The 26214-nt window shown below is 35.0% G+C and overlaps 1 protein-coding gene across 9 annotated transcripts in view; it reads left to right on the top strand.

The window, feature by feature from the left end:
• PTPRK (protein tyrosine phosphatase receptor type K) overlaps window positions 1-26214 on the top strand; it is a 571143-nt gene that overhangs the window by 332284 nt on the left and 212645 nt on the right. For all 9 annotated transcript variants that reach the window (XM_086707798.1, XM_086707791.1, XM_086707797.1 and 6 more), the window contains exon 7: window positions 9301-9594. In XM_086707798.1, coding sequence (XP_086563924.1) covers window positions 9301-9594 — 294 coding nt within the window. The remainder of the gene's footprint in view (window positions 1-9300; window positions 9595-26214) is intronic.

The raw sequence follows: 26214 nt of genomic DNA, 5'->3' as shown, positions 1-26214 counted from the left end.
CTGAAATGAGGGATTAAATGGCCATAAGAGAAATCTTCTATGTTAGCTTCTGACTCAATCAAAGGGATCCATAATTTTTATCATAACATATGTGGTTTCCTGCCATATGGATTGTGGTACTGAAGGAGGCTTGTGTAAATTTGTTCAATTATGGCAATAATTCATCATTCTGAACCAATTGATTACATAGATATAAATGAGGCAGAATCTAGTTTTGGGACAAAATTAGATAAAAATTCATAGGTATCGGGGCGCCTGGGTGGCGCAGTCAGTTAAGCGTCCGACTTCAGCCAGGTCACGATCTCGCGGTCCGTGAGTTCAAGCCCCGCGTCAGGCTCTGGGCTGATGGCTCGGAGCCTGGAGCCTGTTTCTGATTCTGTGTCTCCCTCTCTCTCTGCCCCTCCCCCGTTCATGCTCTGTCGCTCTCTGTCCCAAAAATAAATAAACGTTGAAAAAAAAAAATTCATAGGTATCTCGCAGTTAGATTATGTAGGCTAAAAAGCAAATAAACTTCACTTTTCAAAATCCCTTCACCTTTTCATATCCCCTAAATATGAGCTTTACCTTATTTTTACTTTCTGCTGGCAGATCTAAAATAGTGTGCTGCTTCTGTGCCTTTTTATTTCAAGCAGGTAATAAAGTTATTGCAGCAATGTTTTCAAATCAAGATGAATAAAATGCCATGGCAATGCATAGGAGATAAAATTCAGTATGCAAAATTTGTAGTTTCGTTGCTGAAATGATTCTTCTTATTTCAGCACTTTAGGTAGCAGGAAAGAGCCATGTCAGTGAGATTAAATACTGTAATTCTACAGATCTTGCAGCGAAAAAAAATGAATACGTATCACACAGGGATTGAAAGAAAAAATTGCTGTTTAATATGATGAGTGGCGTATTTAGTATTAGAATTTTTCCTACCCTAGATTAAATTTTGTTCAAGAAACTCAGGTTGTCGGTGTATTCTGATATTAGTGCAATTGTATATTTTGATAACATTTCTAAATATATCAGGTCTTGATCTTAGGGTCAAGAGTTTGAGCCCTGTGTTGGGCTCCATGCTGAGCAATGGAGCCTACTTTAAAAAAAGAAAAAAAAAAAAAAAAAAAAGACTGAGAATTATATGTTTGTGTCTGTGCCTTTTTACTTTTTTTTTTTTACAAGCTGGATAAATCATTTCATGCCATTTGGTTACTAAGCAATTGCTTAGAAAATGTTCTTTTGTTCCAGTCAACTAACTCCTTTAATTAAATAGTAACATTTTGTAGGTGCTGTGTATCAATGTCAAAGCAATCCACTACCTATGTGGTTCAAAGCTCAAGGTGGTAAATCTTACATTTTGAGGACTTAATTTCATCTCCTGAAAACAAATTACACAACTTAATAAACAAATAACAAAGTTTTACTGTTGCCATCTCCAAATGATGGCTCTCATGCTGAAGTGTCGTCTACATTTTGTTGTATGGAATAGATAGGAATTTTTCTTACAGTGGCATAGGCAACTTTGTTTTTCAAGGTGTTATTGAACCAGCCATTCATTCTATAATTACTGAACTTAGACATTGATAGATACTGAGAATGTAATGATGGGGAAGTTTTATGAGCACATTACACATTTTATTGGAAAACAGAGCTAAAAGAAAAAGTAAAACCACTCGTGGTCTCAGAGTTCCCCAGTCACTGCTAGTAGCCTTTTGATGTATGTCCTTCTGGTGGTGATGGTTGGTGGTTTTCATTTTTTCTCCCCTAGGAGCACACTTTTTACTTTTTAAAACGAAAGCTCTAATAGACTTAAACATTTAAGTGTCCTCTGACATTTGTTATATAATCTTAACACCTTGAGTTCTTGATGTTTGTGTGAAATTCTGTTGAACTGATCGACCATAAATTGTGTCTCTGTTTTCCTCTTGTTGAATATTTTGATTGTTTCCTTTTTTGCTCTTCTAAACAAAGATTTAAATTATCCCCTTACACTAAATTACCAGGAGTGAAATTACTTTACTCTTTAAACACATTTTTATTTCTTGATATTATATTGGTAGATTATTTTCCAAAAACATGATCAGTTCACTTGCCTATAAGCAAGCTGTATACTCAAATGCCATTTAACTATGCGTCATTAACCATGGTCAAGCCTGTGTGAATCCATGATCACCTATTCAGCGTTTGCAACCTCTTCTTCAAAATTCTGCTGCACTGCTCTTTTGAGAAATGGAAATGTAAGCGATGTAATTTTAGGTAAGTGTAAGCCATGGAGTGCTGAAGTGAAGTGATTTTTAACATTGTTGTAGTGTTTCTCCAGAAGAGGCTATTGGTGTTTTGGACTGGAGAGTTCTTCATTTTGTGAGGCTACCCTGTGCATTTCTTGATTAAGTCACTTTCAGCCCACTCAAAGCCATTAGCACTCTTCAGTCATTTGAACAACTACCCATAGGGAAGAGGCACTGGGAGGAGAGGAAGAAACTCTTGTTTAGCTCTACAGAATTATTAGTGACAAAAAATGCATAGTATAAACAAACATATATCACTAAAGCAGAGCTTTGCTATTCAGTTGAAAATTTTCTCAATTTATTTAAAGTATTTCTACATACTTAACAGAAATCGTGTGTATTTATTTCATGGTTCTCAGAAGCTTTTCGTAAGTGTGGGCAGTGGCCATCGTACACGCTTTCGGTAGTCTACCATAACTACATGCTAACACTCGTCTAATTTTCACGGAGATGATAAGGGATGGCACCAGCTCCTTTTGACTGACGCTTGGTCTAGGTGCTGGCATAGGAGCCTCAGGCTTAACAATATCCCAACTTTGTGATGTTTTAGTATTAACTTTATTTGACCAGGTCACGTTTCGGAGCCACCTGAATGATAGGATTTGAAAAAAAATGTCTCTCAATTCGATTGTTGAATTTTTTAAAAAAAGGATTTCAATATATTAAATTTTAAAGTTATTTTGCTTAAAAATCCATTAATGCACAAATTGTAAACATAATTGAAATAGTAATTTATCTGAGAGATAATTTATAGAATTTGCTAATCGCGTCATTGATATGAGCAAAAAATTTGAGATAGTAGCCGGAAGAGTGAATGGAGAGGTATTTGGCTGCTTAAGGAATTTATTACGACTGGAAATCTGAAGTGTCAAAGAAGTCACAGAGTGAAAATTATAGAAGAACTATCGCTCTTTTCATAAATATATCTGCATGACAGTTCATAAAGTGTGAATGCAGGAGAAACCTTGTTACATAAATCTGAAAATTTTCAAATGTGTACTTCATGTCAACATCTAAGGAAAAATTAACCAAATTATGTTATCTGTGTGATATTGAATGCCCAAAGAAAATGCTTCTAATTTTCTGTACCTTGCTTTTCATTTCTTATGGGAAGAAAGGCATCTTATTCATCAGTGCTACACTTTCAGATTTCTTGAAGCCCTCAAGTACCATTAAATTATATCGTTATCTTTTGGGGGGCCATAGTTTAAACTCATTTGAAATTATTATAGGGTAGCTGATAAATGCTTGAATTATTTGTTGCATTGATACCATTCTTCCTGCTCTCACACTTCCTGTTCACAGTCTCTACTGTCTGTCCCCCTTTACTTCAGCATTTGATAGGTGATGAGGAAGAAAAGTTAAACAACATGAAGCATGAACCAGTGAATTTTCTTTTTTAACTGGAACTGGATCAGAGTTTTGAAGAGGGGAATGATAAAGAAATAGAATAACATTGATTTTGAAGTGATCCATTCACTTAAGAAAATAAATGATAGTAAATAAAATATCTCCCAGACTAACAGTTGAATATTGATTTTTACAGGAATTTAGATATGGTAAGGGAACATTGACTCCTATAGCCACTTGAAGTAATAATGTTCATCTTTATTTTTTATTTCCTTAAAAATATAAATAGCAAAAAAAGGCACTATAGATAAATTATTTGTTATTTATATTTTCCACTGCTCTGAACCTAACTATAAAACTTTCCTAGAAGTATTTTCTGCTCACAGGCTTCTTAACAAATGGAGAAAAGGTAGAGCTAAGATATTTCCCAGGAAGAAGGATGAGATTGTAGTACACATCTGTGGTAGGGTGAAAAATGCTCCTAAAGATAGCAGGTCCTAATCCTTGGAACCCATGACTATTTCCTTATCTGGAAAATGGCCTTTGAGGATATGACTAAGTTAGGGGTCTTGATGTAGGGAGATCTTGGATTACCCTTGTGGATCCTAAATGCAGTCACAAGTGTCCTTAATTTAAGTAGGAGGTAGAGGAAGATTTGACAACAGGGAGAAGAGGAGAAGGCACTGTAACAGGTGAGAGATTGGAGTGATGTGGCCACAAGCCAAGGAATGAATACCAACAGCCAGCAGATGTTGGAAAAGGAAAGTAACCGATTCTTTCCTAGTCACTTGGAGGAAGTATGGCCTGGTGCCACCTTGACTTCGACCCAGGTATACTGATTTTGAGTATCTGGACTCCAGAACCATGAGAGAATACATTTCTGCTGTTTTAAGCCATGAAGGTAGTGGTAATTTGTTAGAGCAGCCATAGAGGACAAGTGTAGTGCCACTGCCTGCTTTTTTTTTTTTTTTTTAATTTTTTTTTCAACGTTTATTTATTTTTGGGACAGAGAGAGACAGAGCATGAATGGGGGAGGGGCAGAGAGAGAGGGAGACACAGAATCGGAAACAGGCTCCAGGCTCTGAGCCATCAGCCCAGAGCCCGACGCGGGGCTCGAACTCACGGACCGCGAGATCGTGACCTGGCTGAAGTCGGACGCTTAACCGACTGCACCACCCAGGCGCCCCTGCCACTGCCTGCTTTTAAGTGACAGGACTAATCTTGAGATACTTTTTAGTCAAGGCTTCTTTGGCAATAAATAAAACAGTTTGGAAGATGTTAGGATTGAGAGATAATTTGATTTGCTTATTTGGATGGATGACTATCGAAGTGTCATTTGCCTTGATGTTTACTTTGCTGACTTTTTTTCTGGCTTTGTGGCTTCTATTTCTGATTCTGCATTTTATTATTTAACCGAATGTTAGTAAGTGACACATGTGTTTGTAAAATAGCATTGTAATAGGAATAATTGGATGAGGATATAGTTTCATAATGACTTATCTTGATTTTGAGACAGTTTTTGAAATTATCTGAAATAAATAAAGCAATTTGAATGTACAATTACGATTGTATAATAGGTTTAGATCTAGAATAATGAATGTAAGTCATTAATTGGAAGTTAATTGTTACATTGGCAAAGTTTATCCTGTATTTTGGGGATTGCATGCTTCAGTTGATACCTAGTGTACAATTGTGATTTATTCACACCACACCTCTGGGTCTGATAGTGTATTAAGTTATGAAGAATATTAATATTGCTGCAGAACAATTACTTGTTCATTTGCTAGCTGATTAAAATTCATGCATAATTTATTGAAATGAATAGAGATTTTACAAATAAGCCTTCCTGTTCTCAAGGGCCTAACAACAAAATACATATGCTAATATGAGGCTACTTTTTACTTCCAACATAAAAAATTTAATATGTAGTGGTATATTAGCCTCATTAATGCTAGATTTCAGTTCTAGTCATGCTGTTAATCAATGTATATGCTTCTAAGCCTCTCTGAGCATTGTCACAGTTCCCAAACTGAGCAACTGCTTTGATGACTAGACTGAACCTTTTGTTTGCTTGACCATAGCAAGTGAAATGTAAAACTGATCAGAGTGATTTATTACCCTTCTTCAGGCTAAGCACCTGATTATATCAAACTCATTTCTTCATGTACACAAAACAGTAGTTATGAATATTAATTTTTGGTTTTAAATTTATATGCTCTCTGGCAAAACAAAGAAAAATAGCAGCAAATATGGGGCTTGTTGACATGTTTAGAAACGTAAAGTCTTTAAAAACCCTTGTAATAATAATCCCTAGTTTACCAATGAAGATATTGTAATGTCAAGAAGTTAATGTATTCACACTGACCCAGCTATTCATGTGTACATTTTGTGAAACTAGAATGTCCAGATGTCAAATTTCATTTTCTTTATTATTATTATTATTATTATTATTTTAATTTTAAAGTAACTTCTTTTTTTAAGTTTATTTATTTATTTGAGACAGAGAGAGAGTGAGAGTAAGTGGGGGGAGTGGGGACAGAAAGAGAGAAAATCCCAAGCAGGCTCTGCAGTGTCAGTGTGGAGCCTGTTGAGGGACTTGAACTCACAAACTGTGAGATCATGACCTGAGCTGAAGTCAAGAGTCAGATGTGCAACCGACTGAGCCACCCAGGTGCCCTGAAATTTCATTTTCTTTTACATGTCATTTGGTTAAAGATAGAAATGATAGAAGAAATATCATGCTTTATTTTTTCACTTGTTTCTAATAACATGTTTTAGCTTTTTCTCTTTTTCTCTCCCTTCTGCTCTCCTCCTTTGTTTGCTTCTTATTTTCCACAGCAGTGATGTGCAGGGTTTTGCAGGGTGAGATTTATCATTCAGTATACACTTATTAGTTCAGGTTTCAGAATATTTATAAATTGAGAGATTAACCAAGGTTTGTTATTCATAATTCATTTGACAAATCGCTCCATCATGTTAATATGAGACCTCTTCAGGTTGTTTTTCAGCTGTGATGTGAGTGAAGCATTGAGGGTTTGGGTTAGACCCCCAGTAATCTGTGAATTTAGCTGCATTTACTATTTAACTTAAATTAGTCAGTATACGAGCCATCTGGAGTGAAAATAAACCTTGCACATGTGAGGCAACTCAGTTTATTCGCAAAAATACAGACTGCTTCTTAAAATGTGTGCAACATTTAGATAGTCTGCGAAGATATTTGCATTTCTTCTATTATGCTCATTTCTCTATTCAGTTTCATTTCAGTTTAAGGTTTAGAAAATATGTCAACTTTATCTTTCTCTCTGTCTACTAAGACTTTTGTAAACTCAAAATGTAAAAGTCATTTAGTTGGTAAAAGTTTATGATATGAAATGTCTAGCTCTTTCTTTAGCAGTTAAATGAAAATCCTGAACTATTTTGGTTTTATTTAAACTTTTTATTTTATGAGTGACTTCTTGAGGGAAGTCGGTTGTGAACATTGGAAGAGTTCGCCTTCTACCCAATTTTGACTCTATATTGTGGGAGCAATTTTTAAGCCATGAAGAACAGATGGTGTTAAGAACTACTTTCTCCTGGAAATAGAAATAATTCTACATGTGAAGTTTATGTACCACATACATTATCTTATTTAATTTCGTTTTATTTTCACTCGATACATGAGCATAGTGAAACACGGCTCATGCGTTTCTACTAGTTTGAAAGCTATTGCCATAAAGAGCCATGGTACTGATGGGACCAACTTCATATGCTTCAAGTGATATGGGATAGAAAAAAAGGAAGTTGGTGTTACTCTGTAGACATCTCCACCCCATGTTATTTTTTTTTTTTTTGCTTTTAAATTTTATCTGAGTATAGCTGACACACAATAGGACCTTAGTTTCAGGTGTACGATGTAGTGATTCAACAAGCCTATACTATGTCTTCTGCTATGCTCACCACAAGTGTAGCTGCCCTCTCTTACCACACAACATTGTTACACTATGTATCTGTTTGTTTTCTACATCACACTCATTTTAAAATAATGAATTCATTGACTTATTGTTATTGTGCCTCCCTTGCCATATTATCTGAAAAAGCAGTGTATAGAACAGCCTAATAATTACTAGTCATTCAGTAAACATTTGTCATATGAATTTTGGAAGAAAATTACTGACAATGACTTTAGTTTGCATAGAGATCTAGGCCAGTTAGTACTATTCCTTATGTTAGGGGTGTTTGTAACTCAGGGGTTCATAAAGTGAAAACTATACTTTTATACTGTTAGGGCCTAAAAGCAAATCTTGGGCTACAGCTGAAAACCCTTCATTTAAACCTACATCAGGAGGTAAAAACTGAGGTTTTGTTTTGTTTTGTTTTGCATTTTGTATTATTCCAAGTACGTGTTGCCATTATAATAGAAAATCTACTTTGAAATTGTCTTTTTAACTCCCTACTATCTACATCTTCTCCAGTCCACCCCTCCTGAGGGAGAAGAGGAACCATTGTGTGGTGGCAGTTAAGCGTTTTCCTTCAGGGCCCCTGGCTGGCTTCAGGTTGTGACTCTTGGCCCCACATTGGGTATAGAGATTACTTAAAAATAAAATTAAAAAAAAAAGTTTTCCTTCATATAATTTACTTTAACTCTTAAAACACACACACATGCACTTTTAAAACAATATTTGGGCAGTTGTTACCACTTTGCTAAGATTAACACTTTCCTTTAAAGTCTTTTGGCTTCCCTGAGAAGTGGTATTCAAGAGATTCAAAGAAGTCCCACCTGATCACAATGTACTAATTAGAACATCTTCATGACATAGGAGTCCCTGTGGAGAGACCACATGGACAAAGTTAGAGCTGTGGAGTCCTTCATAAAGTCCAGTATCAAATATCAGCTACATCATTGTTAAAGGAACGGGGGGAGCCCAAATTCATCTTTGATCATTTCTATAAGTTCAAACATTTCAGTAATGTTTCCCAAAGTTTCTTTGAAGCAAATATCTTAGCTGTCCAAAAAATTAAATTGTAGTGTACCTTTGACATTTGAGTTTAATGCACGATGCATTGCTTTATCACATGCTACTCCCAAAGGCTAGCGATATGTAGTGACTTGTGATTTGGCCTCAGTGTAAATTTAAATTTCTTACCTTCTGTGATGGGTGTGTAGAAACAAGTCAGCACTTGGCATCAGCTTCTACTTTCAGCTTTGCTGTTCCTTCCTCTTTATCTCATCTGCAGGAACTCGGCTTTGGTTGAAAAGCAAAGCAAAACCAAAAACACTGCTTTGCCATATTTCATGAATGAAATAAGGAGTTAAAACAGTTTTCATTAATTTGAAGATTTGTAGAGGTCTTAGGACCTCAAGAATGTCAAAGATCAACTGTACTCAGTAGCTAATCAGAGCTATCCATCTTTAAATATTTTCCTTTTATTTCCCTTGGTTACTGTGCCTGTACAAGTTTATCTCCTGGGGAGACATGTTTTTAATAAAAAAAAAATTTGTGGTAAAAAGGGTCATATCCCATCTGTGAAAGTATTTGCTCTTTAAAAGTACAGTTTCCAAATCACTCATGTTCTGGTTTTCTGTAAGTATTTGTTATGTACTCCTAAGTAAATTATTCATTGAGCTTTGAAAGACATTAACATACCCCTGTAGTGCATTCTTTTGGATTTTTAGCTAATTAGGTTGCGCATTCATCTCTCCTAGAACCACCAAGACCCATTGCTCCACCCCAGCTGCTCGGTGTTGGGCCTACATACTTGCTGATTCAGCTGAATGCCAACTCCATCATTGGGGATGGTCCCATTATCCTGAAAGAAGTGGAGTACCGAATGACGTCAGGATCCTGGACAGAGACGCATGCCGTCAATGCTCCAACTTACAAATTATGGCATTTGGATCCAGATACTGAATATGAGATCCGTGTTCTGCTTACAAGACCTGGTGAAGGTGGAACGGGGCTCCCAGGACCTCCTCTAATCACGAGAACCAAATGTGCAGGTAAGACTGAATAGCAGGCCAGTCTGCCCAGTGAAGGAATCTAGCATTAGACATATACTATATGTACAATATTAAACATTCTAATTATTTGCTGCATGATGTAGTCACACTGTTCTAAAAGTTCAATGAATTTGGTAAAGAGTAGCTTTATATCATAATTGGACTGATTTAGAGCCACGTGTTTCTCTACTATTATTCAGTATTATTGTGAATTCATAATCTTTTTTATGTGGCAATTTTGCTCAGCTTGCTTGTATTCAGTCCGACATTTCTGATAGATGCAGGTGTAGGCACTGTTACTACTGAGAGACAGATTTTGCAATTCAAATAAATGCTGAATACCTCTTGGCTATGTAGAAATTGTCTCCCTTGATAATTTGGCTATGGTCATTGCAGAGGCCATTTCTGATAATATAGATTAAAAAGTTACTTTGAACCAGGTCTCGGTGAGATCAATTCTTCTATTCAGTGTGACACACAGTTGTAGAATATACAGAGGCTTGTAATTGCCCTCCCCGTGTCTGAAACAAAGTGGTGGAAATAATAGCATGTGGACAAAACACAAAAATGAAAAGTGAAGTAAAAAGCAATATATAAATATACATTCTAATTGTACCATGTTGTTATGATGGGAGAAATTGTTAGCTGTTTATTAAAAGCCACTGAAAAGTTTAAGTTATTAGAGTGCGTTTTTAGTGTACTGTTTATTATTGCAAGTACTTCAATTTTTAGTTTAGTTGAAAGAGACATTTTTTTATCCATCAAACATCATGTTGAAACACCTGCAGAGTTAGCACATGGATCTATGCATCTTGAACATTTAATGATTTAGGTTTTGAAAATTGAAAACTAATACTGTAGAGATCTATGAAAATGTAAATGCCTATAAATGTCTTTTGTTTTCTTGAACATCTGTTTGGCATTTATAGTATTTTTAATTTTAGAATATTTTGGGGCAACTCACCAAGAAAACTGATCTAAAAAGCAAAAGCCAAACCCATGAAATCACCTGATACACTGCCATCTTTAAATATTTTAAAATCCAGCTCAATTTTTATATATTAATGTTTACATATACATTTTTATATATTAATATTGAAAGATGCTCACTAACAAGGTGTTTAACTGCTCAATTCTTAGTCTGAGATTTAGACAACAGAGTTTACTCATTTGCGGTTTTGTATTGTACATCGATTCTGTGGTTGAAAAACCACTTGACCTAGAAGACATCGGTTAAGTCTCTACGGCTCAGCCTGAATCACACATTTTGCTTTTTAGATTTTCTGTACAGCTCAGTCTTTTCATTCTAGGCATGTGGCAAATTATTCTCATTATAGTAGGTGGCCTTTCTGAGGGAGAGACAAGTGGACACTACAACCTCAGGTAGTTAGAGAAATAATTTGAAGAGGAGACATCGCGGACACTAAGGAAGTAGCTCACTCTGTCTTCCAAAGTGAAATAGCCCATGCTAACATAAAAAGATGGACAATGGAGTTCATTTTACTAAGGATATTGCTTCCATATGTTTTCTAGTAAAATTACCTTTCTTTCTACATTTAATCTTTATAAGGTACATACAAATTAAAATAATGAATGGCAATTTACTGTTCTAGTGGTCTTATTTTTGACTTTTTGCTCCCCCAAGTTTTTATTTCAATTTCAGCTAATTAGCATACAACGTAATATTAGTTTCAAGTGTAGAAGTTGGTGATTCATCACGACAAGTGCTCTCCTTAATCCCCATCACCCTTTTAGCCCATCCCTGCATTTACCTCCCCTCTAGTAACCATCAGTTTGTTGTCTAGAGTTAAGTCTGTTTCTTGGTTTGCCTCTCTTCCCCGCCACCCCCCCAACCATGTTCATTTGTTTTCTTTCCTAAATTCCACACATGAATGAAATCCTATGGTATTTGTCTTTCTCTGATTGACCTATTTCGCTTAGCATAATACTCTGTAGCTCCATCCACGTTGTTATAGATGGCAAGATTTCATTCTTTTTTATGGCGGAGTAATATTCCATTATATATACATAATGGATAGATATCTATCTATATCTATATCTAATCTATATATCAATATCTCTCTATCTCTATATATCTCGTATCTTTTTTATCCATTCATAGGTCGATAGACATTTGGTATCTTTCCATAATTTGGCTACTGTTCATAACTTCTTTCTGACTTCTGTGCTTAAACTTCTTTCTTTTAAATATCTCATCCGTTTTAATTTTTAAAAGTTTTCATCAAAGTAGACCATTAAAATTTAGCAGTACCATACAATATATTGTTAATATAACATGATTTTTGTTTAACTAGGAATTATTTGAAATCAGTCATTGATGTGTGAGCCAATGGAGACTGCAAGTATATGAGATTGTGTTTTAAAGCTAATTATGCTATATTAAGTAGATGAAAACAGCATGTTAATGTGTTTGATTTATCCTTATTGAATGCTTATGTTGAGAGTGAATATTGACTACTATAAGTAAAAATATGACTATAAAGTGCTTTGAGGTATTTTATTTGGGGAATAACCTTATCTGTGTGGGAGGGGATAGAGTAAAAATAACTTACACTCATAGCTGCTTTCAAATTTATAAATGCCTTGACATTTTGGAATTATATTGCTCTTTTTTCCAAATTCTTTATTTGAAAAACATTTAATTTGTGGGATCTCTGGCATAAAATGGTGTCAGACTCACTGACACTTGCAGTTTTTCTTCCAACTGTAGAAAGTTTATTTGTTTTTAAAACTATCTTTCACATGTTTTGAGTCCTTGTCACATGTATTTATTCATTTATTAATGTCCTCAGAAGATGTGTTTGGTGCAGATATTTATGGTTAAAAAAAAGCACTTAGTTTTCAAGTACACTTGGATTTGAGAGAAACTGTGGTTACTGTTTTATCAGGAATGTCTACTAATCTTGCTCTTTTATTAGAAAAGGAGGGAAATATGTACTGTGTTAATTTTTAAACAATGCCTGAAAAGCAGAAGTTGGATATAATTGATAAATGTTGTGTGTCTAAATACGGGATCAGTATTGATTGAATGTATGATGTCTGTCTACATCTCTTCTTCAAGATCCAAACTCCTTTCTCCAAGTTTAAGATCTCTGAGCCTTAACCAGCACCTCCACTGGCCTCAGCCTGGTATCCTGTAACACAAAATAGAACACAGCTTATGCTAACTGTGATATTAGCTGGTATTTAGTAATGATTTCAGAAGCCTACACTTTTTCATAATCCGGGGATATAATTCTTTGGAAACTCCAAAAATAACCTTTGGAAACGTTCCCATTTCATTCTGTTAATTTGTGTAAGCTCTGAATACTGATTCTACTTCCCATTTTAGTAAAGACTGGGAGAGTGCCACACTGTAGTTGCAGCGTTAATATCATATGGTTGAATCAATGCTAATTACTATGATATAGCTATTTTAATACACCTTGCATATTGGCAACCAGGAAGCCTTAAAAATAAGTATAAAAACTTCTCCGCTCTTTATTTGTGATTTGTGTCTGATATAAATTTCATATGAAATTCTTACAGATAACAAAGGAATGATGATTATTTTCTGCCTCTTAGAAATTCTTAGTTTGTTTTGGTGTATCATAGAGGAACAATTTTTGGGGCGCCTGGGTGGCGCAGTCGGTTAAGCGTCTGACTTCAGCCAGGTCACGATCTCGCGGTCCAAGAGTTCGAGCCCCGCGTCAGGCTCTGGGCTGATGGCTCAGAGCCTGGAGCCTGTTTCCGATTCTGTGTCTCCCTCTCTCTCTGCCCCTCCCCCATTCATGCTCTGTCTCTCTCTGTCCCAAAAATAAATAAACGTTGAAAAAAAAATTTTTTTTTAAATAAAAAAAAATAGAGGAACAATTTTTGACCACTAAGTACCCAAAGAGTAAATTAGTTACTATTTACTATGTTAAATATACCATTTTAATATATTTAAGTCATTGAAATTTTATTTCTGGCAGTAGTAAATTTTATTTTCTTGGCAGAAATCTGTCAATAAATAATTTTACAAGTTAATTAGGTGGTTTTATTTGTGTGTATTAATGAGTAAATTTTATATTTTAAAATGCAAATTTAGATTTTCATAGTTAAATATTGGTTATTATTGCTTTATAATCAGCATACAGAGTGACTGTATCATGATACTTTATTTTCAGACTTGTGAGTTAGATATATTATTTTCCCAAGTTTTTAGCTGGTGAATCTAAGACTCAGGAAAAAGAAAACAAAACAATGACTCGTCCAGTGTCAGACAGCTGGGCACCTCGGACTCAATACACATTTTCTGGTGCTTGAAAAGCCTGAATTCCTTTCCCTTTCTCTTAGTATGGGTGATTTCTTTCCCCTTTCAGAGGATAATGGCATGAAAGTCTAACAGGTAAAATCTGAAAGGGATGTAGATTTTTAAAAATAGTATATGCATGGCTAACTTACTCCCTGAGAAGCATGGCTTAATGTTTGCAACTTCACTTTTATTGAAAGCACACTTGATGAGTGTGCTTAACACTGAAATTTATGCTGCGTTTTAAATGTTTTAAGCAGTTAAAGAAGTGTAAAACAATGTTTTAATTTTTCCCTTTCTGAATATGTCCTGCCTAGTTGCCAAAGCTGTTTTTTGTTTTCTTCCTAAAGTGCATTTAAATCATTTGGTAAGTGCAGTTACCTGCTTCAGGGTCTCTCATGTTAGGAGAGGTGATAATTACAGCCTCTGGTGACTATAGCCACCCACGCCTGCCTCATGCTTCTCTGTGCACCTGAGGGGTATGATTATTTCACTGTTAGCTTACATCCTGACCCATGTTGTTGTTCACATAATGCTTCTTCAGGCATTTTATGAATTTAAAAAAAAAGGTATAAATGTGAACTTCTTTTAAATGGGAAGTAATTCAAAACTCCATTGAACAATCAAAGAAAGTATGCTTGTTTTTTCTGTGTGTCAATTTCCTCTGGGTATACCATCTGGTAGAGAAGCTAAGAAAATACAGTTTCTTTTTCTCTTATTAAATGGAAATAAAATACACCATCATCAGAAATTGTCTTCATCGCATGCCTTGGCAATTGCATGTTAAAATTGCTCTTTTAAATTGCCTTCTGCTTCTGGGTAACCCATTGTAGCACTGTTTTATGATTAACTGACATTTTAGCAGTATCTCCCTTATAGGGAAGGTCAAGAGTTCAGAGTGTCCAGAGTGTAATAAATTTACACAGTTGGGAAAACTACTCTTTATTCTTACATTCTAGTTCAATGCTCTTGACAATTTTTAGGGAAACGTGTAGATCTATGAAGCATTGACAAAGAGAGTGTGTTATTTTAAACATAACATTTACTAAAAATGCATTTTTTCTCTCATATATCCAAAATGGGAGACAAAACAATACAAAATGAAACAATGCTCAGGCATATACCAGAAACCACAAGGTGAGGAATTAAATTTTGGCCTTTTGGCTATACCTTCATCAGCAAAATGGAACCATATATTGATTTTTACTGTGGTCTAAGATAGTTATCAATCACAAAGACTAGTTATCATTGAAACTCAGCCTTGAGGTTAAAACAAAATAAACAACTCTGTAAGAATTGGTGTGGTTTGACAGTGTAAGGATACTATTTGATTCAATTTGAAGGCTTGTTTTAAATTTTTTAAAAGTGCATTAATTTCTAAAATATATTTATGCAGCTTTGTTTTTGAGCAAGAATTTTAAAAGGCAATGGTATTAATATTGAGGTAAAAACACTAAAGATAAAAAGCCAAAGGAAAGGATTAGAGAGCAATTTTTCAATTTTCTGAAAAATCCAGGAGTAAATTTTTTTTTAAAAATTGAAGTATAATTGATATATAACATTGTATTAATTTCAGTAGTACAATATAAAGACATTTCTATATATTGTAAAATGGTAACCACAGGAAGTCTAGTTACCACACATCAATGTACAGTTACAATTTTTTTCTTATGATGAGAACTTTCAAGATCTACTCTCTTAAGCAATTTTCAAATATGTAGTACAATATTATGTACTATTGTCACGAAGGTAAACATTACATCCTCATGATTTATTTATATCAAACCTATATAAGTTTGTACCTCTTGGTCTCCTTCACCCATACCTACCCTACTACCTACCTCCCCTCTGGCAACCATCAGTCTGTTCTCTATATTGCTTTGTTTTGTTTTGTTCATTTGACTTACTTTTTAGATTCCACATATAAGTGAAATCATATGGTATTTGTTTTTGCCTGTTTGACATATTTCACTTAGCATAATACCCTCAAGTTCTGTCCTTGTTGTTGTGAATGGCAAAATTTCATTCTTTTTATGGCTGAGTGGTATCCGTGTGTGTGTGTGTGTGTGTGTGTGTGTGTGTGTGTGTGTGTACACCATGATTTCTTTATCCATTCATCCATCAGTGGACACGGGTTGTTTCCATATCCTGGCTACTGTAAATAATGTTGTGTGAACATAAGGGTTCCTGTATAGTTTTGAACTAGTGGTTTTTCTTTTCTTTGGATAAATACCCAGAAATGGAATTGCTGGATCATATGATAGTTCGATGTTTAACATTTTTTTTTTTTATTTAAAAAAAATTTTTTTTCAACATTTATTTATTTTTGGGACAGAGAGAGACAGAGCATGAATGGGGGAGGGGCAGAGAGAGAGGGAGACACAGAATCGGAAACAGGCTCCAGGCTCTGAGCCATCAGCCCAGAGCCTGACGCGGGGCTCGAACTCCCGGACCGCGAGATCGTGACCTGGCTGAAGTCGGACGCTTAACCGACTGCGCCACCCAGGCGCCCCCGATGTTTAACATTTTGATGAACTTTCATACGGTTTCCTGCAGTGACTGCATCAATTTACATTCCCTTCAAGGGCATACAAGTGCTCCCTTTTCTCCACGTCTTCACCAACACTTGTTCTTTCTTGCCTAAAATACTTTTTTTTTAGATTTCTTTCTTTTCAGTGCATAACAACTTGATTTCCTTTCCAGATTTTGTAGAGGATATTTCAGTTGGAAAGACATAGTATTTATTCAGACGAACGTTTATTGGCTTCTTTCTTTGTTAACAGCACTGGGTTAAGTACTAGGTCTTTACAAGCAGTGTCTTGCACTTAAGTCCCTAGTAGTCTCGAGGAACAGACCTACAAAGAGTAAAATGCAAAGTGATAGGAATTCAGAAACTTTTTTTCCCAAAGGAGTGCTTAAGAGAAGCTGTTGCCAGGAAAGGAAGGCTTTAAAACTGGATCTTAATAATTGGCTTTGCATTTTTAAGGCAGTAAAAAATTTAAAAAATAGAATTAAATACAGAGGAAACCTATGTTTAACCAAGCTGTAAACATTGTTGATGTTTCTTGGGTTCTGAAAATAAGATAGAGCATTGGCTAACTCTGGACTGTGCTAGAACCCAGGCTGCCGGTGGCATGTGGCCAGGTCTGAGATGATCCAGACTGCTATCCTGTTGTTTTTAAGAAGAAGACTGACATTCTTAGATTTGGTTTCAGAAGGATTATTCCATTTCTGTGGAAAATAAGTTAGAGCTAAGGAAAGACTGGAGGCAGAGAGACCATGAAAACATGCTTATAATAATAAAAAAAATAACCTTGGCTATAATTTTCTGTACATCATGTCTCTCTCATCTTAGATCAGAAAGAGGAAATCTATAAATTTGTGGATAATATTGTCATTCTTGATAATCAAGGAAGTTCCTTTTATTAAAGGGATTTTAATGACATTTTATAGGTGATGTAACTTCATTATTAGATTCACTGTTCTTTTTCAAATAAGTGGGTTGTGCAATGTTATTAAAATGCGTGCAAATTCCATGGCATAACACATTATTTTAGAGGACAAAATTATAAAAGATTACAAAAAAGTTCAAGAGCTACAGTGTATTTGATGGAGTATTGATTTATTTCATAAATCTCATTAGGGTCAAATTTGTATACATTGCCACACTTAAGACTGCAGAAGATACAACATTAATAAGACAGGATTCCTACTCCTAAGGAACTGAAAATCTAGTGTTAGACCCATAGTAATGACAAGAATGTAGTAAGTGATATAATAGAAATATAAAGTACTTTGGAAATCCAGGGTCGACAGGGATAACTTCTGACCAAAAAATATTTTTTTCCCAAGCAATATGTTTGAAAACAATATCAACTTATCTTTTCTAAACTGAGCCGGATTAATACTTGTGATGAATGAACCTGTAACCGTACTTATCCCTAATTCTGTAACTGTGGAATGACATATAAAACAAGTGCAGCCAATAGCCATCATATGGCTGATTGGTCTTCTCTTTCCCCTCTACCAACACATAGGGAAACTATATGCACAGATGGAAGTATTAAATGGGAAATAGAAGTCACACCCTGATTAAATCATCAAAGTAATTTGTTTGGTTCTTTTGAATTATCTGGGACCCATGGATTATAGAAATGTGATTATAAATTTCTATGAAGCATATATACTACAAATTTCCAAGAGAGAAGGAGGGAGAGAAAGAGAGATTTATAATATAATTAACTTCTGTTAACTCTTCCAATGGTCTATAATGCTAGGAACTCCCAACATAAGGGTCATAGAACTTGAACAACTATGAAATCATCTTTTATACTACCTCTCTTATTTTTTACCTCAGGCACTGGATGTACAGTTAACCATACGTACATGTCCTTATAGGGCACGTCATTCGTAGCTGTATAATTAACCAAATAGAGCTGCATTGCTTTCAGCTTAAAATTGTCTTCTTTTGACTTGCTTTGTTGCTAGAAAGCATTTGGTAACCAGTGAAAATGACACTTTTTATTTATCCATAGTACTTTACCACATGCTGAGTCTGTTAACTGTATCATTAAGTACTCTTTTTATTGGCTTCATTTGTTTTTATTGAATTTTGCATAGTACAATAAAGCTGACAGGTGGAAATGATTTAAATAACAGCGTCAATCCCATTAAATGTCCTGGATTTCCTCTCCAGCCCCAGGTCTTTTATTTGATATCAGGAAGTAGAAATAAAAATAAAATGACATATTAATAATGTCTTAAATGATAATAACACAAGAGGGTCTGGAGAGGAATATGACCTAGGTAGAATTAAAAAAAAAAAAAAACAACAACTATGGATCCAGATAAACACTAAGGGATCTGTTAATTATGAAGATGGGTACCAGAACTCAGCCTGTAGAGCCTCAGATCTCTCTTGGATGGTTCGACTGGTGCATTGACTTGTCCTTGATATTCTTCATTTTTACACAGAGAATCTCCCTCCACCTTCATTTATCACTTCCTGTTTACTTCCTTATTTGAATAATCATTTATTTTGTTTGCTTTGGAATAAGGAAGAAAACTTTTAAATCAGGCTCTGGCCCCCCCAAAAAAATGCAGTCACATTTTCTAGGGCAGCGTTGGGGAGTAGTATGGGCTTCGTGATTATTTTGGAACTCACTTATCCAGACTCACCCTAGTTATAATTAGTGTTTTTGGAGAGTGTTGGTCACTCTGTACAATTTCTTGTATAAAAAAGTGACTTTATAAAGATGTACCTCGTTATTTTCATCATTTAACTTGACTCTTAACTAAATCTGAAGATGGGGTCATCATCTTAGGATCTCATTTCCTGGTCTTCACGGTCTTCCTACCAGATGTGGCCTTATTATAGCGAATAATTGCTGTAGTGATGCTCCTCCATGCTCTTTCCTCTCCAGCAGCCTGTATATAAACAACAGAGGGGAAAAATCATATTCAAAGGAAAGAGATAATGAGTGAATTCTAATCTCAAGTGTTGTAAGTTACATTATACTTTGGGAACCCAGTAAAAAATGAACTTCAAAGGGCCAAAATTCATGCCTTTCATGTCACCCTAAGCAAGATCTGTGCAAATTCAGCTGTCACTCCATATGATATGGCCTAGAAATCATTGAGTGATGTCCCTTTTAATTGTCTTAGCCAAATCATATGGGTAAAGTTTGAGTTTAAATGACTCATCTGTCATTCCTTGGCTTTGTTACTATTTCCCACCACTACATAGTCCTTCACAATAAAGAATAATAATCATTCATAAAAACGTTTATTTTTACCTGTTACTTTACTTCTAAGTAGGTACTGTATTCTGTCATGTTATATCCAACCCTCAAAATTTGCATACATCACATATTAATGTATATTTTATTATCAAAACAATATATATAGTAGTTTCCCCTTTTAACAGTAATTAATTTTTTACCAATTATTAGGTATTTCTTTAAGTCAAGAGCATCTGAAATACTTGCTCAAGACTCAGGGTAACATCTATTGGAAATCATAATTTCTTCTCTATGATAGAGCTTACAGGTGAATAAAGGAATAGGTATCTGGTATTGAAATATAAATGGCAGTAGTCTTTGAAAAGTTTTAATTAGGTACTTTATTAAATTTAACTCCTTTTTCCCATTCAGTAAATTATAAGAATATAGGAAATTTAAGAAAATGTTTTAAAGTTTCAATTTCCCCAATACTAAACAATATTGACTTAAGCTGTCATTCATCTTACCACCTTTATGTATTGGTATTTTATATTTTATTTTTTATTATTATTTTAAGTAGGATCCATGCCCACCATGGAGCCCAACGTGGGTCTTGAACTCACGACCCTGTGATCAATACCCTGAGATCAAGACCTGAGCTTAACTCTGAACTGAACCACCCAGGCGCCCCTATATGATGGCATTTTAAAGCACAATGCTTTGGGGAAAAGGCTAATGTAACTGAAAAAAGAAGCTGGTATATTGATGCATTTTTGTGAATTTGGACAAGTATATTGGAACTTGCTCTGTAATTTAAGAACTGCAAAATGAAGACGACAGTAGCTATTCTCTCACCAGGTATGCCATCATGAAGCACAATAGTGCTGTAGAGTATGAAGCTTTGTCCTTTTTAAACCAAGGCAATCTATCTAAATCAGATTATTAACATAGACTCTCTGATGGGTTGGGCCAGTGGTTTTGTTTTTCTTGAGGATTTAGTGAATGAGCTTTGAACCCCTACCAGGCACTATGGGAGAGTAGTGCCTATAAGGTAGTGAAGAGAAGACAACCTTTCCCATTTGTCTTGTTTTTAGAAGCAAAATTACCAGGTAATTTGCTGAACATGTAGATCTCCTTCTAACAAGGGACAGGATGTGGAAACCGACTCTTTCTATTCAGGCTCACTTCAGTGCGGTCCTTTGTTTTCCCCCTATGTTTCCACCTCACATTAAATCCATCAGAATACAGAGTTCTCCTTGTTGCTGGAAACAACTGTGAGCAAAGGATTTCTCAGAATCCTCCTTCCAGCTGGATCAGATAATCCTTTAACTTCTGTCCCCTCTTCACTACTGGCTTACTCTCCACCGAGGGAAAAACTCATTTTTAATAAAGGCTAAGTTCTGTCAGTGAACCGGTTACTTTTGGAAAAGGTCGGCTCATTGAATCAAATTTACCTTTGATTTTCCAGCTTACTTGAACTAATTTAGGTTTTCTTTTAAAATTTTGTGATCAATTTTAGCAATTTGGACACTACGTTAAAAATTACATTTCTGAGGAATACTGAAAAGCAGAATCATTGTTCCAGATTCCCCATTTTCTTCTCTGCTGAATTCTGCACCGTGTGTGTGTGTGTGTGTGTGTGTGTGTGTGTGTGTGATGAATGTGTCTGCTTTCTTCAAAACAACCAGCTCCACCCTACTTAGAGGGAAAAAAATGTGTCAGGGGTGCACTAACTATCCCTAAGCTTATGTTTTTGGAGGTCCCTTGCTGGAAGTCCCAGATTTTGTAAAGAGTTCATTAGAATTCATACGCCCAAATTGCTTTTATAAATTATACATAACAAAGCATTACACGAAATTTTGCAAATAGAATTTTTTTTCAAAAAACACTTATAATACTACAATATTTATACAACTATTGTCATTTTTGTTAGTGCCGTATTATTTTTCTCTATGCCTGAGTTTTTTCTTTAAGTTGTAAGTCGAAGATGTATAGTTTTACATTCTGCTTATTTTACTTGTCATCAGTTAACTCATTTCTTGTCATTCTGTAGGACATTCTATTTTTAATGATTGCTTAATATTCTATTGGATCTATGTACTAGAATATATTTAACCACTCTTATTCCTGAAAATTTTGACTTCAACAATTGGCTATTGTAAATGCTGCAATAAGAATTTTTATACATAGCTTTCTTCTACATGGCTGAAAAAGTTTTGACACATACTTTCCAATTACTCTGCAAGTATTGTATCAATGCACTTCACTGGCAGCTGCAGGGGCGCACAGGCAGCCATGAAGTTTTAGAACGAGAAAGAATTTTATAGGAGGTGTCTGGGTGGTTAAGTCGGTTAAGAGGCTCATTGTTGATTTCGGCTCAGGTCATGATCTCACAGTTAATGGGATTGAGCCTTGCATCAGGCTCCACGCTGATCATGGAGCCTGCTTGAGATTCTCTCCCTCTCTCTCAGCCTCTCTCTCTCTCTCTCTCTCTCTCTTTCAAAAAAAAATAATAAAGAAGAAAGTATTAAGAAAGTACTTTAGACTTAATCAAGTTCAGTGTCCCATTTAATACCATTCTGTACGCTTGCATACAGTAATGAAGTGATTTCATCAAGTTCAAAAAGCTGTTTGATGAGAAAACCAAGACTATCATTCACATTGCACTTGTTTGCTTTTATATGATTATCTCCTATATCCCAGGCACTGCCTTAAGTGTTGGATAGTCTAAGACAAAGACTTCACTATGTAACCTTTCAACGTCTAAGGAATCATGGTCATAGTATTTCAGATTGAGAACTTACTAGGCATCAGGCACTAGTACAAACTCATGGCTACAAATCCAGACTGCCTGAGCGAATTTCTGTGTGATACTGCCTGGAGAGGTTGGAAGATGAGAATGTAGGTACATAATTAGACCGATAAGTAGTATAATAGATGTGCTTTTAGGCTCTCTGGGAGCACAAAAGATCCTTGAAGTATAAGTAGAATTTCATCAGGCAGCAGATTATGAGAATTAGCAGTTATGAGTTAAAGTTTGTGAGTCAGGAAAATGTAGATTGAAAGCTGGCTCTAATAATTACTACTGGGCAAGTAACTTAAATCTCTCTAATGTTTCATACTGTCATCCGTAAAATCATGACCAATAATTGAACTTGCCCAATTTGATATTTGTGAGATAATCAGTGATGTGCTAAGGCAGAGGATTGATGGTTACATTTTTAGGAATTTTACCAGACAGTTGTTAAAATGATTATTGAAAATTAAATTATATAAACTTCAAATTATACCAATTATATTTTGAGTGAGAATAATGTATACTCAAAGCTTCCTAATTATTTTTACATATTGCACCATTATCTATGTTTTTCTAGCTATTTATGTCTATTTTATCTGTATGTTGGAGATAAATACGATGATGCACTAATGTTTATTTCCTCCAATTTGGTCTTGGGAAGCTTAAAACTGTAGTCAGAGTATTACAGCATATTTGCAAATGCAACAAATCGGGTGTTTTGGTTTTGTTTTTTTTTCCCCTCATCACCTTCTCTAATTTTGGAGAGCCAAAAACATGCCAAAAATGTTAAATAGTTTTGCACACCACTAGAAATAATGCATGGAAAATGCTTATCTAGCACATAAGAAGATCACAATAAATATTAACCATTACTACATTACAAGCCATTTCACTGAAAATAGCTCTTCTGTGATATTTTAAAAATTATAATTTGCATAAAATCTGCAGGAATTATGTGGTGAGTACCCATATATCTACCACTATAATTTACCTTTTGCTATATTTACTATACCACATATCAATCCACCTATTTTTTTATTTGTCCATCAATCCATTTTAATTTTTTAAACTAATACATTAAAATATTTTGTTGTAGGGAGTGATTTTTAAAAGAACACTTAATTTTAATTTTTTTTTTTATTAACATGTTTAGGATGATTCGGGTTTTTTTTAGAAATATTTCTCTAGTGGTGGTTTAGGAAAAGGACTGAAAGGAGATTTCAGGGAGATTAAAAGGCTGTTACATCAGTGTAAGGAAAAATTGATCAGTGCCTAAACTGAAGCAGTGGAGATAAGATTTCCAATGAGGAGGCACAGTTGAAAGAGATTTGAGAGGTTGCAATCAGTCACATTTTGTGATACACTGGAAGTGAATTCTGGCTTGGAAAATAAAGTATAGTAACAGGTCTTAACTTGAAAATGTTAAACCTCCGGGAAAGTTTTAGAAGAAAAGTCACTATGTTTAGTTTTCACAATGAGATATTGGGTAGGCAGTTACATTCATGGGTCTAGAGATGAGTAGAGAAGGTAGAGAGCACAATATAGATTTGGGTGTCCTTACCCTTTCATTGATGGTGTTGGGAGTCATGGGTATGCTTTTCTTGAATTAGAAACTCAAGTATATTTTATTCAATCACATTTAACAAATTACACTTTTTGGGGGGTGCGGAACATATTATATACATTAGTATCTTATTGCATGAACTGTCCAGATTACTCAAACTGTTAATGCTTTTACAAAGAACCAGTTTTAAAGTATACAGCATTTTATATTTGCAAATACATTAAGCTTGTGCAGTGTATGCTTTTTAAAGACCGATTAGTTTGTCTAATTGTGACATTCATAGGTGCATTTTAAGTATTCCCCATAACAGGCAGCTCAGTTTATTATTAATTATTATGCCAAGGCAGAATCAAAATGTGGTTTAGTGTTGGTTTTCACCGGCTGATTGTGGGCAAACTTGCAAATAAACAAATGTCTGTCTTCTTTCTGACTTCTTGTGGTGCCTCAACTCAAAGATTCATGGTACTCTTCTGCAGAATGTATGCTCTTCAGGTGCCCCTATACCATGGACAGGAGAGGGTCATGTGTCCCAGGGATTAACAGCAGTGCTAGCCTGCACATTCTTTGTGATGCTAGTATGGGACAGTGTTGTAGAGATTTTTTACTGGCATTTTCAGTGATAACAACTTATTGTTTTCAGCGTTGTATCAAATTCTACACTTGAGTTTAAAAATGAGCAAAAGTAATTAATCTGTTTGCTTAAACCTTTTAAATCAGCAGCCTCTGTAGGACAAACTTAAATATCAAGACTTTCCAGGGATTTTCACCAGAGTGGGGGAATCAAGCACCTGTTTCAGCGAAGAACAGAAAATAAGTATTTCTACTCTGTCAGATTTTAGTGGAATGTTCTTATAAACTAAAAAGTAGGTCAGCAAGATTGAGTCTGTATTATAAAACAGCAGTACAAATATCATCTTAAGGAAATGAGTCCACAATTGCCTATTATTTAAATAAAAACAGTGAATCTTTAGTGATTCATTCCTTAAATGATTCGTTAGTCTTTGAGTATAATGCTATTTGTATGGGCTAGTGAAGTTGGATTTCTACTTTTTTAGCTCACCACTTTTTTTTTTTAGTTCACTTTGAGAGAGACAGAGACAGAGACAGAGTGAGGGAGGGAGGGGCAGAGAGCAAGGGAGAGAGAGAGAATTTCAAGCGGGCTCTGCACTGCCAGCACAGAGCCCTATGCGGGGCTCGAACTCACGAAGATTGTGAGATCATGACCTGAGCCAAAACCGAGTCGGATGCTTAACTGACTGAGCCACCCAGGTGCCCCAGCTCACCACTTTTTCTTTCAGTTATAATATTTTTATAATTATAATTTTGTAAATAATCAGCAAGCCCTTTTTAAAGACATGTTTAGTGTAATCAGTTATTTAGTTGTGTGCAAGTTTAGCGAAAACATTTTCAAAATACTTTCTAAATTGGTTGATCAATTCCTTTATTATATTTTAACAAGATGAATTAGTATCGCCTCTAATATGAAATTGGCTATGAGAGAAAGTGTCAGATTTGGAAGTCTGCTAAGCTCCTGGAAATATGTTTTGACAGAAATATGTATGCATATATTTGTGATAGTAAAGTTAAAACTGGATGATATTACTCTTAAATTAAAAATCAAAAATTGATCCGATGAGGAAATTTTTAGAGTTAGAAATATTCTTTTATATCTATTGTTACAGGCCTTTAATTTACCAGTCATCAAAATTCTGAAAAATAGAGAAAAAAAAAAAAGGTGTGCCTCTTTTAGCAGAACATTGGAATGGAGCTACTCCTATATTACAGATAGTACGATATTTTAATCTTCATGGGGCTAATAAAGCATTTGTTATATTGTGTTTTTTAGCAAGAAATAGTGCATAGGTCTTCAGTTAAAAAAATGTATTTCAGCTTGGACAGGTGGTATTTAAGGAGTTTAGAGTGAGAAATGGCTTGGCAGTATAACAAGGCACATTACAAGTGCCTACCTTCAAAGGAAAGAAAAAGAGATAGACATTTTCCATTACTACCTACTGTTAAGGTGCTTGAATTATCCCCTAAACAACCTCATGCTTGTGGCAATAATCATGCACTGTCGTTTTTTTTTTTTGTTTTTTTGTACTAATATGAAAGTGCAATTCAGTCTTCCTGACAAATACTGCATTACTTTTGGCTTGGCAAATTTTTGTCATTCAAACCAGTTGATGTGCAAGTAGGATGTGACATGCTGGCTGAAATGACTTTGGATGAACTGTATTGAGGAAAG

This window comes from Puma concolor, chromosome B2, assembly GCF_028749965.1.
Source record: "Puma concolor isolate L17-30 chromosome B2, mPumCon1.1.hap2, whole genome shotgun sequence".
In the NCBI taxonomy this organism is placed as follows: Eukaryota; Metazoa; Chordata; class Mammalia; order Carnivora; family Felidae; genus Puma; species Puma concolor.
This window is presented reverse-complemented; position numbering and strand designations above follow the sequence as displayed.